The following is a 14,864-nucleotide window of genomic DNA, read 5'->3' as shown; positions in this document are numbered from 1 at the left end:
CACACACACACACACACACACACACACACACACACACACACACACACCGAGCTCAGAAACTCTCGCGTGACCCACGGCTAACCGACAATCCCATACACACAGACCACAACAAGGTTTAAATCCAAGCATTCGCAGATGTGGGCCACATTCCGGAAGAGAGATGGAAGAACAGAAAGCAGGGAACGAGTAAAGGAACTGATAAACACATTAGGCTCATTTTATTTGCCCTTTACCCTCCCCATTCTCCCTCTGCCTCGCCCAGTGACCCCCCGTGACCCGTTTAAGATTCAACTTGATTAGTCAATTCCTCTGCAGATCTGCTTCTCCTCGTATTAGTTCCTCGGTCGTCACGGCTGGTTAAAGAGTCACAAAATGGACAGAGAGAGGAGGGAGGGAGGGTGTTGAAAGAGGAGTGAGGGGACAAGAGGATTAGGGGTTTAATTTTCCCCTGGGGGAGGTGGGGGGTCAGACTGTGGTGCAAAACTTTACTGCTAAGGTGGTGCGTGGGACTTCGGATCACAGCGTCCTCTAAATAGCCACGCGAAACACCGTTGTGGTTTTGCCGAAGTTGAAGGCTCTCACCGCCTTTGTCTGTGTCGGGAGGCTCGAAAAACCACAACCACAAACACAAACACAGGTGGAGGGCATGGAGTGCCTATTATTGACTTTTCCGGGTGGTTTATTTGCTCTTGGGGGAACACCTGTCGACGGGAAAATATACTTTTCTCCGTCTCTCTCCATTTTCTCACCGCTTCCCAAGCCACACTAAATCCATAATCCATCTCTTCAAAACAGTCATTTAATGTCATTCTCTTCCTCAAAGCCTTGTTTTTCTCCCTTCTCTCTCTCTCCACCCGGCCCACTCTGCGCCTGCCTCTGTGGTAACCTGGCAGCAGGAAAAAAAAGTAACTGCCATCTCGCTCTCTCTCTCTCTGCTTTTTTACTCTCCTAAATCCACCCTCCTCCTTTCCAACTCTCAGGGGTAGTTTTATATTAACTAGCAGAGCGTTTCACCTGCGCCTGTGTGTGTGTGCGTGTGCGTCTGTGTGTGAGAAAGAATTTATTGTTCCTGAGGCAGAGACAGACACAAAGACCTAGACCCAGCGCGCGCACACACACACACAAAGTCACACAAAGACACACGTCCGAGCAAACGCAGCATGCATCTCCCGATGACTTCAATAAACACGCCTGTCAATCAACTACACACCACTGCGGGTCATAATGGTGAGTTTTGCAGATTTTGTGGCTGATTTGCACCGAGTCAGTGCAGGGGGGCGACTGCTTGTGTGTTTTTCAATAAAAAAAAAGAAAAGAAAAGAAAAAAAGGCATTCTTTTAGGCAAATAAAAAACGTCACACTTCCTGCAGTCTAGCTTTGTGTGTGTGTGTGTGTGTGTGTGTGTGTTCATTGGGCCGGCAGTCTATGTGACGGATAGAGGTTTAAAGTCCATGTGCGATTAATGCAGGAAGGACTTTCCACATTATTAACACTTTGGAGGTCAATTCTCCGCGGTGGTTCACACCATTTGGGGAGTTTTAGTGTGGTAAAAATAGGACTCTCTCTCTCTGACCTCTCTCCCACACACACACACAGATACACACAAGTACGCACGCACACAAAAACTCCCCTTCCATTTGTCTTTGAGGCTCCTCCACCTCCCACACATCCACCTGCTTCTCCTCCTCACTGGGAATCTTGCACCACCTCTGGAGCCCAATGCAGCTCCAAAGGTCTCCGTCAGTATTAACTCAGCATTCATTATTTATACATTTTCATTCATTATGTATCATACTGTGTGTCGCTGTAAATCAGCAGACGGGTCAACCATGACGTAGGCAATCATCACCAGTAAAAACTAGAAAAGTGCAATCAGTAGAGTGCAGACCTCCGCCAGTTGCGTCTCCCTCTCCTCCCAAACAAAGAAGCATTGAATCTCCCAGCTACCTTACAGTCAAAGACGGCAGCAAAGACAACAGAAAGGGGGATTTATTTATCTCATATCGTCCCACACTTAGTGGATCACAACATATCAGGTAATGAGACAGACCGGCTTGCAGCAGACTACCTAAGTTTTGTTTTTGGCCCAACTGATCCCCAGAAATACTACTGGAGCAGTTGTTGATCACTGGTGGCCCCTACCGACCGGTTAAGAGGAGTGGGGAGTCACCAGGCCATGATGGTATAAAAACAGATAATGAATTATTATTATTTTTTTTTTTCGAAAAATGTGAATCACCACAACCACGAGAGTGTACAGTCATACACAAGCATAAAAGAATATCTGCTGATGGGTGCTGTGGTATGTGAGACTAGCTGCAGACAGACGGACACACATGCACAGACGACAAGACACATTATCTCCCCACAGGCTGCGCCTAGCAGAGACAAAAGACCACTTTACCACTGTAAACGCTGAGCTCAACTGTGTCTTGAGGAAAACATGAACTATATGTAGTATTTGTTTACCGCATGTTTATTATTAGATGTTTGTTACTTGGTATGACACTTGTGCGATATAAAAGGTTGAGTTGTTTATTCCAAAATATATTTTCTAGATAATAAATGTGTTTAAATATACATGCACAATATATTTGTCTCAGTCTTTCTGTCACTAATATGATATTTATGAGTATTTTTTAGTAGCCTACATATATACAACTCCCTGATATGTATTGGAAATAATATCAGGTATCAGATACAAAATGAACAAAAATAAAATAGTCTTATTTTGAAACTACTACATCCATAAATGTGTTCAGAAAGAGAATCTTGGTTTTTCCTTTTCACCTACGACATTATTTTGTTCAAGGTTAAACGATGCATTTATTTGGCTTAGTATTCTGAAAATAGAATGGTTGTATAAAAATCATATTGGATGCGTCTTATTAATATTTGTCACCTCCGGAGAGTACAAAGGATTTCACTGAACTGAGAGAAGCAAAGGGGGAAAAGAAGGAGAGTGAGAGGGAGAGGCATGCCTCTCTAATTCACAACAGCTGAAACAATACAGAACCTGTGAGTGGAAAGGCTAAGATGTTACACACACACACACACACAATCCCAGAAGCCCAAGTCATAACAATCACTCACTTTCTCGATCAGTCACCGACACAAACAGAAAGAGGTGTGTGTGTGTCAGTAGGTTACAGGAAAGTTCGGTTGGACAAATCCGTTTATATGATTAGAGAAATGATGTTAGAGTGATCCCATCGGCCCCTTAGAGGCACTAAATGAACACACGCAGACAGAAATACAGTAAGGGTCATGCACTTAGATGCACACAGAGATACGCACACGGAGACACACACACACTAACAGACAGAAAGACAACAGAACGACAGAAAGTAGTCCAGGAAATATCCAAAGAGCCAGTAAACAGCGCTGCCGTTCCAGATGACGTAGGACTTGGATTAGCAGGGGAGTCATGGGAGGGTTACTGGGTTCTGACACACTGAACTCTCCTGACTGCCGCTGACTTAGGGAAGCCAACATGGCTGCTAACGGCGGAAAACGGGTCGACCTGGACCCCATTCGGTACGGTCTGAATGAACGGTGTAAAAAAAACTGAACTTGCTCCGACCGTTTTTATTTTTGTTTCACACGTGTCCTAGTGGTCAGTTTCATCATGTGGTTCGGAGAAAGTTCATACACATATCTACATATTCAGTACGAGAAGTGCAGAGCAGATTCCCGTGAAGCAGAAGGCCCATAAAACCACAGCAGCTGGAACATTGACGGGTTTTCATCAACATTAAATGTGTCTTAGATGAAACCTTTTCATTTAGACTCTGGTGCATTAACATACCAGATGGACATGCAGTGTGACCCCGTCTCTAATGATTCATGATTTCCAGACCTGAGCAGAAATATGGCTGAGCGTCTCGGACTCAACACAATGTGGGCTACATTACATGAGTTTGTTTAAAAAAATGATTTGATAAGCAACAGTGTTTTCTAGACAAGCTATACCACCAAAATGTCGTTTTGTCTTCCTAACTTCTAATTATTAAGATTTAAATGCGTAAGCAGCTCTATAGGTGAGAATTAGGACACGTTCCAGCGGCACAGCGTGGACCCAGAGACGACCAGTGCGCTGCTTGACTCCCATCATTAAATAACTGCTGACACAGTCGGTGGGGGGAAGGACAGTGAGTCACGGGCTCACAGAGGAGGGAAGACTACGGGATGGTGAGGTGGAGACTATCGGAGGATAATACGATAGGAGAGGAGGAGGTGAAAGGTGTGAGAGAGGTAGGTAGGGGGGGGGGGGGGTGAAGACAGCAGGAGGCGGGCGGTCGTGATTTACACAAATGTGTGTGCACGAAGACACACTCGGGCCTCCTGTTCTGCTGTCACCCAGACTAACCAGCCCTTCACAGGAATGTCCATCTGCAGCTTCGGGTTTAGAGCCTCATAGCCCCCCTCTGCTACAACACTAGCACGCGTGTGTGTATGCGTGTTCTCATCCCACGCCGAGACTATGTCAGCTGCTTAGGGACGGAGGGAGCCAGGGGCATGCAGGGGGATGTTGATGCCACACCTTAATGTGTGTGTGTGTGTATTTGTGTGTGAGGGTGGGGTGAGGAGACAGCTGAGATTCTAGATTGCACCCCAAAAAAGACTGGAATCAGAGGCATCCTGTTATGCAGGGTGCACACACACACACACACACACACACACACACCTCTCCACGGCCCGCAGATCAACCCTAAATACAAACAGATTCCACAGTAGCACATATGACAAGACCATATTTGGAATGCGGAAGAGTGCCGTCGAGACGCAGGATACAGCTCTGGTAGCGGCAGCGACCTGTCAATCACAGTAAGCCAAGCAATAAAGACCATAAAGCAATACTCTGCTTTATGGTCTGTTTGACTCTAAATGGACCATAATGTACTAAATGAACATCATGCTGTATTAAAGAAGACTTGAAACTAGAGATTGAGACCATAAACTCATGTTTACTGAGGTAATAAATCGAGAGAAGTAGAGTCATTTTGTCATAGACTTCTATACAATCAGAGGAGTCGCCCCCTGGTGGACACTAGAGAGAATGCAAGTTAAAGACACTTTCACATCGGCTTCACTCGGCAGAACCGGAGGTTGCCGCATGGTCGGACTCCGACGTCTCAGTTGGTTGCAATCTGCTACCTCGCCGCTAGTTGCTGCCAAATCCGACACGGTGGCCCTTTAAATAAAATAGTTCAACTCAGGAAAAGAAATGAATAAGTAAACAGCTTTCAACTAGAAGCATTAGAAAGGCTTTCCGGTTGGTGCCAAAAACTAATTGAGGTTTTATACCCAAAAGGTTTTATTTAGATATACGTATTGTTTTATGAACTAATGCTTATTTCTGACAGGAATGCTTATAAAGAAGAAGCAGACTGAGGAAGACTCTTTCACCGCCTCTCTCTCTCGTTGATCCAGTAATTCTCTGAGATCACCGTTGGAAGGTTTAAACAATAATCTGACTACATCACCTCCCACTCCCATGACCCCTTATTCCATGGCTAACATCCGCCCATACCCCCCCCCCCCCCACACCCCCCCACCCCACCCCCCCCCCCCCCCAAGTCCCGAGCCCCCTCGTCTTTCTAAGCATCGGCATGACATCATCCCTCTGGATTGGGAATGGGGTCTGGTGGGGGAGGGGGGAGGAGAGAGGGTGGCCTGGTCTGTTTTGGAGCCAGACAGACATGTTTAGGTTTGAAAATGAGCCCGAGCTGGATCGGTTACAGAAAAAGAGAGAGAGGGGGGGTAGAAGGTAGAGAGAGGTGGAAACAAAGCAGGACAGGAGGCGGGGTTTCAAAGAGTGGACCAAAGAGATATTCACAGCTTTTTTAGGACAGAGGCACATATGTGCTATGATATGGAGAGAAGATACAAATGATATAGTAACAAAAGGGTGAGATAGAGGACAGAGGCCCTCACTGTCTCCTCTCTTTCCCATTATTTCCTAATCTTTCTCCGAGCATCCTGCTCTCCATGACGACCTGCCGTCGTTCTCTCCCTTTGACTCGTATTTTTCTGTATCATTCTCAACAATATGCCCCCTTCCCTGTGTTGTCCTCCTATAAATATCCCTCTAACCCCCCAGGTAGAGAGACAGACCATTTCTCCATGCTCTATATACTCCGCAGACAGCCGCTACTGAACATTCTACCCCTCCCACAGTCTGCCCGCTCCTCTGTGAGCTAGTCTTCACAGCGTTAATGGAGGAAAATGTTAATCAGTGCAAGGATAACATGATTAACACCTACATATCATCTTATTCTGTCTGGGCTCAGTAATGCCTTCTTTTATTATTCTTTTATTTGCAACTTTTAATCATGCATGAAAATAAAACTCAACTGAAAGGATGTAGTGAATAGTTCGAGCTTTGAAGCTTCATTCGTAATGCAGACTCGTGTGATCCAAACATTTCCAATTCAAGTCAAAGTTTATTGAAGAAAAAAAATATATATATGTTTTTATCGAACAAAATATTGTAATAATATTATCCTCATTAGTTGGCATTTAGGCTTTCAAAAACAACATTTTCACGGCAGTCAAAAAAACAGTTTGCTCCCAACACTGATGAGTTATTGAATTACTAAAGAAAGATAGTTATTTCTTTTCTGCAGGCCAAGCCACCAGTTATATTCCCTTTTATCTCTCTGTATCTGTTCAGGTTCCTCTAGTTTTCTTAGGTTTATTTATTGAATAATTTAAGATGCCACGGATTCTTGTCCAAAACGCTAATTACTCTAAAATCAATGCAGGGATCAGAAAGAAAACTGAAGAAGCCGCTTCTTAAAGATTTCCTTTGGTTTGATATTACAATTGTTCCATATGAAGTGGTTTATATCCTGGAAAATACATATGAATTGTCCCTTAGAATCATGTCAACGTGTTGACTGATATATTTCTTAAAGCAGATTGTTAGTGTACCTGTAAACCTGCTCGATTCATTGAACTGTCCACCAGACAAAATACACACACATATATATACTGCTTCATATTCTCTCTCTCCCCCCCCCCCCCCCCTCCAACACCTCTTTATCTCTCGTCTGTTTGTTCTCTGCCACACAATTACCCGGCTTGCTCTCATTAAGGCACCGCCGGGGGGGGACCAGAAACAGATGACTGCAATGATGAAGAAGAAACAAGCAGAGGGGTTAGTAGGTCAAGAAAGAGATGTAAAGGCAATGAAGAGGTTTCCCTCAATATCCAAATAATCAAATTAAGACAAGAGGAAAAAAGGAGATGAGGCTGAAGAGAACCGGGAGAAAAAATGATCTCACGGAATGGAAAGCAGCACATCCTTTGATCCACCCACACATCTCAACAGTGGAGCCGATAACCGTCCACAGGACGAGCAGAATCCTGCTACATTTTTCAAAGGCGTGTAAACTATTAGCTGTCCTATCAAATGACTCATCGATCGTTTGAAAGGAAAGAACAGGACCTTCTGGTGTGCCGGTTGTGCGTGGGGATTGGTTTTCTAAAGTGGACAGGATGTTACATCATGGCTCTTTAATGACAGTAGTCAAGACTGAAAGAGAGGTCTGTGCCCGTAAAGCCAGCAATGAAATACAATGGAGGTGCCAGCAAAGCGCATTCCTGAGGTCGGCTACGATGCACGTCTACATGGGGAAACAATCTACAGCCGTTTAAATCTTCATGCTTAAATATCACAAGACGGAATTTATGTGAAGCATAACAATACATGCAATTATATTTATGTTCAGATGAGTCCGTAAACATGGCCTTTCTAGCACTGATGTGTTTACGTCCACTTTGCTGCTTTAAAAGAAGAGGACAACTTAATATATATCTCTCTCTCTCACACACACACACACACACACACACACACACACACACACACAATTACCTCATGGTCTCTAGAGTTATGAGCAAGAGAAGAGGATGGTAGACACATCACAAATATTGAATGCAACTATTCAGGACGCACACACAGAGAACACATGTTACACTGAGAGTTTTCTGTTCATCTGAGCAAGTAACATTCAGTGGCATGATGGGAAAAGAGGAGAATGTGCACACAAGCACGTACAACCTTTTCACCCCCTCAATTCAGTTAGAGACTCATGTCACAATGAAGCGGATATTATGGCTGCCTCAGCCAATGAGAACACACGTGTACTCGTACACACTACTCACATGTGTGCTGCAGAACATACCACAGGAAAACCAATCCAATCGGAATCATTCGGAAAGAGGGACTTCAGATTTCAATCAGATTCTCTGACCATCAACGAACGCACAGTGATATCTTCTTCTACGGGACCTCATTGACATACTGCCGCTTCACACACTCATATCCATATGCACCACATTCACACCCGTATAAATAACCAGCAAGAAGAAGTCCACCCTACCTTAAACTCCTGCAGCTGCTGTTTGATCATCTCCACCTCTGTGCCGACCATGCCCTGAGAGTTCAGCCCGTCTTCAGCCCTTCCCAGTAGGCCTTGCAGCTCGCCCACCAGCCTGTAGAACTCCCGGACCCTCTCAGCCGCATCCTCGATCTGGTCCAACCTGGCCTGGCCGCGCTCGCTCAGCTGGAGAACAAAGTACAGAAATAAAGGAACTCGTAACGAGATGAAACTGATTTAACTTTTACATCACATGAATGATGCCACCGCCATCATCATCGTCTTCCTCCACCCTCACCTTGCCCGCCTGGCGGCTCAGAGCCTCCGACTCCCTCCTGAGAGCCAGGAGGTCGGGGGAGGAGCCTTCCCGCCGCAGCATGGTGGTGCAGTCCGACGTGTGACCGTCCAGCTCCGCCCTGAGGTCGGCCAGACGGGACAGGAAGCCCTTCAGGGCGTCGGCCTGAGAGGCCAGGGAGTCCGCGTCGCGTCCGACGGGGCTGAGGGAGTCCAGCTCGTCATCGAGGTCTGCGATGCGCGAGAACACGTCGCGTACGTGGGACTGAACCTCGCCGACGCCCTGCAGCCGGGACTCCAGGGAGGAGCAGCAATGCTCGATCTGACAGAGGAAAGAGAGCGAGAGAGGTGGAGGGAAAAGCCAAGTTAAATGTGTGCATCATCATAAAGTGCATCAAAAGAATTCACAAAATGAAACCTCTGCTTTCCAGCTGAAAGGCGTCGAATCATTTTTATTCAAGGTGTCGGACCGAATCGAAAAGAAAAAAACTTTAAGAAAAACAAAGGTATCAAATCTGAAATCATGACTGAGCAGGTCCACTTTTCACTTTTTTTAGGAAACATTTTTGTTGAATGAAGTCGCAATATGTCACACGTCAAGTCACGGTTGTCGAGTGGCCAAAGAAAGCAGACATTTAGAATGAAAGGAGGACAGTGGTCAACTAATCAAACACAGAGGAGCCTGTGTGAACAGAGCAAATCACCGGAACAGAGTAACGTGTGACCAATCAGAAGATGCTGCAACACAACAGCAAGCAGAAAAAGATGGTCTAATGTGCAAGAAAGAGACAGTAGAAGCATTGTCTAAGAGGAGGGTGATCTGCATCATCTCTGCAGCAACAACATCCAATCAATATTTAAAAAAAAAGAAACAGAAACATCTCAGTGAATGAGTCGTCCAGTAGTTTTTATAGACAGTGAAAGTGACAGTTCCTGTGATGGTTGTAACCTTAAATGGAATATCTCGGAGCTGGATTGCAGAAAATAGATGCGGCGCTGTGGGTGCTGAATTCACAAAGCTCTGGTTTACATTTCAAACTGTGATAAAGTGTTGAACGTCCACAATGACCATATATGACGACTGTAACTCAAATGGCTGAAAGCTTCTGTCAACCGTAGCTTCTGTCAGCTACGGTTGTTCTGCGTTCCCTCAGCTCTACGACACTTGTCTGCTGAGCCCCTAAGAACATGTGGCCAAACAGCCTTCAGCATTTACTCTTTTTTTTGATTTTGTTTTAAAGTGTCCAACCTTACCACACTATTTAGTATGCCAGAAAAAATATTTTGTGTGTCAAATGACAAAAAAAAACTAAGATGTCCTTCTGCAGCCGGTGCATTTTGCAGTATGCAAGCCGGCATACTTTTCTGACTATTCTGACCCACAATCCATTGCGCAGCAGAGGACGTGCCACATCGACTGTGCCGCGCCACATCGACTGTGCCGCCTAGAGTGCGCAGACATTTGACAGCCTGATGGCAGCTCATCGACAGAGGCTGCTGGACGTAGAGAGATGCAGGGATGACGTATTGCTTTTAAGTCAACCCTCGACCAACAGCCAATGGGATTTTTTCTGTTAAATTATTGCAGAAAATAAGTGATACTTCAGCAAGAGAATCTTCTTTAAGACACTTAAAAGCGTCAAGATTGGTGAGAGGGGTGTTTTACATTGGAGAACAAAACGTTGAAATCTCTTCAGCTTGTGTTCACCACAGACCTTATTTTAGGCGTCAAACCAAAAAGCCATTAAAATACCCATCGACTTTGAGACGAGGAAACTGGATGTACAAAAAAAGCATTTCATGTTTTTTGGACTCATTCCTGAAGCCCTTTATATAAGCGGGAGGGTCAAAGGTCAAGTCGTAGTATGTCCCTGTTGAATGCACACTGCATGCAACAGTACGGACCTTTGGAAGGACCCCTGCAGTACTTTCCAACAGTAAATAGAAAAATGCTCCTCACCTTGTCAGTTACGCCATCATACTCTCTCTCTGTGTCTCTGGCCTGCTCCTGAAGCCTCTGTGCCCCCTTGGTGCTGCCTCCCAGCGTCTGGGGGGCGTCCTGTACCAGCCCCTGTGCCAGGTCTCTGAGGTAGACCACCTGAGGCTGCAGGGACCTCAGACTCTCCTGTTGACTTCTCAGCCGCTCCAGGCTCTTAGCACTGCATGCCTGAAGGGGAGAGAGGTAAACATGAATTGCCATCGACTTCTTTTTTGAAAGTACAATAAAAGTGACACGAGGACAATGTTTTACAGCACCTGTGGTCCCAGAGCCTCCTGGACTTCAATCTGGTGCTTGGCGGCTTCCAGTCTCCTCTCTGCAGCCTGCCGGCCCTCTTCAAACTCCTTCAGGCGGCCCGCTAGCTCCTCCAGCTGGGAGGTGCGGTTGTGGAGCGTCTCGCCCAGTCCGTCCACTCTGCGGTTCAGCTGGGCCTTCTCATCTCGTACCTGCAGAAAACCAGTTAGGTTTTTAAAAAATATATACATATAATTCCACAAGCATAAAAATAATATAAAAAATATTTACTGAGAGTAGAAAGTCTGAAAACTGCATACCTCCTCCTCCCCGATGCAGCATTGTTCCAGCAGCTGATCTGCTGCAGTATTGAAGGTCTGGAGAAGAGGTTGTCGTCTTTCGAGGTCCAGTGCCAGACCCCGGGCCTTCTGCAAGGCTTCGTCCAGGGCCGCAGAGTTCAGCGATGGCTGGATCTCCCCGTCTTTCTGGTCGCACTCCGCTAACCACGGTATGAGCTCGGCCTTGAGCTGCTGGTAGGCTTCCGCTTTGCTCAGCGTGGTCTTCAACCTGCTCTCTCGCTCCGAGATCCCCTGGTTCAGCCCCTCCCAGTCCTGCTTCAGGGCGGCAAGGCGGGACTGCAGGGCGGACCGCTCGTCTCCGCCCGCGGGGAGGGTGGCGAGCAGCGACGCCCCCTCGGCTTGAATCAGCTCGTAGGAACCTCGCTGGCTGGCGACCGCGCGCTGGAGGTCGTCTGTCTGCGCGAGCAGGGAGCGGATGGCCTCCGGCTGACAGGGCAGAGAGTCGCTTGGGGACTCTCTGGGATCGGCCCGCTTGTCGAGCCAGGAGCGTAACTCCTCAAACATCTGCTGGAATTGCTGGGTGGACGACAGGGCGGCCTGGAGCTGAGACAGGCCGTCGGCTAGAAGAGAGAGAAAAGCATGAGGGATTACAAACGTAAACACTGAAAAACTAGTTCAAACAAATAGGACTTAGGGAGTTTGTGTAATATTTATCTCAGCGGACTTGCTCGTTGTGTACTTGTAATCCAAACAATATTCCCATTACAGGGATTACATTTGAAACGGAATATTGTTCGACTACATCAAACCTTAATTCATCAAGGTGAACCATCATCTCTCTGGAGAAAACACTATTGGCATATAAATCAAGCACAAATATACCAGAGCCCTCATTTTGCACACTTACTATACATCAACCACATAAAGTCCACAAACCTGCGCGCTCCTCCAAGTTCTTCAGCGGCCCGCTGACACTCTCCAGTCGTTTACTCAGCTCTTCCTTCAGGTATGGTTCGGCCACGATGGTGCTCAGCTCGCTGCAGAGCCGCTCGGCCTCGGCCAGCTCGGTGCGCCGTCTCTCCAGCTCCGAGCGGATCTCTCCGGTTTCCTGTAGGCGCCGTTTCAGCGCCTCGGGTTGGGCGCTGAGCGAGGCCTGACCGTCCAGCCTCTCAGCCAGAGCAGAAACGCTGGAGGAGAGCTCTCGGAGCAAGGCCTGAGCCAGAGGAGGAAGAGGAGGGTTAGAAGATGACACCGTCATGGTGACGGTTTAACGCGACGACATACAACCAATCTAGACTACAGTAGACTCACCTGGTACTGCCCGCTGGTTCCTTGGGCCTGGTCGATGTGGTTCGATCTCTGGGTCAGTCGGTTTGTGAGGTCCTCCCACTGCTGGGTGATAGAGCCCAGCTCGGATCGCACCTCCGCCAGGTCCTTGGGGTCCTGAGCAGAGTCGTCGGTCTGGGAGAGGATCCCCTCGGCGGACTGGGTCAGCTGCTCAAACTGTGGCCGCCTGGTCTCGAACTCTCGCAGCATGAACTTGAAGAAAGAAGATTATTCGGTTAATCAGGAACTTAAATATCGGGTTTCATTAAAAAAAAATAGAATTGCATTGACAGACTAATGCTGCATTCACACCAAACGCAAAGTGAAATATCCAATCACTTCGTTGCATTGACTTTGTATGTAATGTAGTTGCTTGAAAAAGGTTGCGATGCGTTTGGTGCGAACACAGCATAATGGAATATCTTAAATATTATAATGTGATTTGGAATTGAAATTGTACCATGTTGTCTTAAATATGCCAAGCCTTAAAATACGTTGTTATCCTCATAGTCAGCTTGCCTCCATGACTTAAGTGGATTTAAGTGTCAAAATAAGAGACATATGATCTAATAAATTAATGGAAAGTGTAGATATTTGTATTTACAGTGCAAGAAACTATTAATACATAGTAGCTGTTTTCATTATTCTATGGTTTTCTTTTCATGTATTTCTCCTCATGATGGATTTTCTGTAGCGTCTGTCTCCGCTCACATACCTGTGCTTGTTGTTTCTGCGTGTTGAGCATGTTGGGGTCGATGCTCAGCGGCCCCAGCACGCTCATCATCAGCTCCTTCTCCCTCAGCCACGGGCCCAGCTGGGCCGCCGCCGAGGCAAAGCTGCCCAGCCTGTCGGCACACGTCTCCAGCTCCGTCTGCCTCTGGGCCGCGGTCTGATTGGCTGTCTGCCAGCGGGAGTCTGGAGGAATATGACCAATAGAGGTGTATTGGTGAGTGGGGGAAACGCAAAATGTTGATGAATGCGTGTATATGTTTTTGGAAGCAGGTCGTCATGAAGCGTATTCATTGTTACAAGTTAACGTCTCGTGTCCTTCCTTTTCTTTTGAAGTTGTCCAACATTAAAAGGTGCAATGTGTCCGACCCGTCCCGTCTTGTAATACCACTTGTACCAAAGGAGGCGACAGTGAGTCGCTGTAGCGTCCATTCTGTGCCACGTATTTGTTTGGAGCATGTGGCCAAGTATTACACAATGCACCTTTAAAGTCCTATTACAGCACAGTGGAAAAAATCTAACAAAACAATCTTTGTCCTTTGTCCCTCCTCCTACTCCTCTCTGTCTCTCCAACTCATGTTCTGAGCATCCTTCAGTGCTTGTGTGTGTGTGTGTAGGTGTGTGCGCGCATTCAGTCCACGTGGCTCTGAAAAGGCATTATAAAATATGAAATATGAAGGCCCCCTTCTTCGATTTCATATTAAATATTTCTATCTTGGTTACCTCATAGGAGGCCCTAGTAAAAATATCAAGTATGCGAGTGAACAAATAGCTGGAACACTTCCCACTCTCTCCCTGGATAATATTGATCTCAGCTCCTCGCCATCTCTTAGAAAGAACGATTACAAATGCTGAGGCACAGTGCCACTTTGTTTTTAACGGTTTTCAGCAACACGCCACAGTAACAGCGCCTACTTGTTTCCTTTGTTTCTCAGTTTTAAGCCTTTACTACTTCAGTTTTTGCCTTTTGGAACCTGCATGATCTGAGACAGAGCTGTCATCTATCTAGTATCTTGAAAATGGCTGTCTCATCATCTTGTCATATGTCCTCATGTATTTTTGTCATCTGCAGCACCTACCAATATCTTGCAGCTGCTGTCTCCAGGTGTCTGCCTCAGGAGAATCAGGATTGTCAGCAATCAGCTTCCTCAGCGTGCTCTTCAGCTCCTCCACCTTCCCAGAGTGCTCTGCCAGCTCTGAAAGCAGGACCTTAAGGAGAAAGAGCATGACATGAACTTAAAACAACTTAAATATACCTCAACAAGAGAAGCACAAAACAAAATGTAGCCGCGAGCTGTTTTCAGGCTTCACAAAGCTGAGCGAAGTCACGTCAACTGGTTTCATTCTGTCTAAAGAAGGAGTGAGACCAATCACACACTGGTTTCATCATTACAGTATTTGCAGTCTTTCATTAATTACACTCTCAAAGTCCCGCCAGTCATATTTCTTGGAAAGCATTTTGGGGATACGTTTAGACAGCTTAATTAAAAACATTCACCAACTTTGGTGATGTTTAAAATAACTGACTGATTTATGGCCAAATAAGCACCAGGTACATGCACATGTTTTGGCGTCCCCTATTGAGCGATTTCAAAATTG

General features: G+C 46.3%; 1 protein-coding gene across 12 annotated transcripts in view; it reads right to left on the bottom strand.

Moving 5' to 3' along the window:
- Positions 1-14,864, bottom strand: part of macf1a (microtubule actin crosslinking factor 1a) — a 118,558-nt gene that overhangs the window by 44,123 nt on the left and 59,571 nt on the right. For all 12 annotated transcript variants that reach the window (XM_031871323.1, XM_031871335.1, XM_031871325.1 and 9 more), the window contains 9 exons: positions 14,345-14,474; positions 13,252-13,451; positions 12,522-12,749; positions 12,147-12,423; positions 11,232-11,830; positions 10,935-11,123; positions 10,639-10,845; positions 8,683-9,000; positions 8,388-8,570 (listed from right to left, as the gene is read on the bottom strand). In XM_031871323.1, coding sequence (XP_031727183.1) covers positions 8,388-8,570; positions 8,683-9,000; positions 10,639-10,845; positions 10,935-11,123; positions 11,232-11,830; positions 12,147-12,423; positions 12,522-12,749; positions 13,252-13,451; positions 14,345-14,474 — 2,331 coding nt within the window. The remainder of the gene's footprint in view (positions 1-8,387; positions 8,571-8,682; positions 9,001-10,638; positions 10,846-10,934; positions 11,124-11,231; positions 11,831-12,146; positions 12,424-12,521; positions 12,750-13,251; positions 13,452-14,344; positions 14,475-14,864) is intronic.

Source organism: Anarrhichthys ocellatus, unplaced genomic scaffold (assembly GCF_004355925.1).
Source record: "Anarrhichthys ocellatus isolate YVR2014 unplaced genomic scaffold, GSC_Weel_1.0 scaffold57, whole genome shotgun sequence".
Lineage (NCBI taxonomy): Eukaryota > Metazoa > Chordata > Actinopteri > Perciformes > Anarhichadidae > Anarrhichthys > Anarrhichthys ocellatus.
This window is presented reverse-complemented; position numbering and strand designations above follow the sequence as displayed.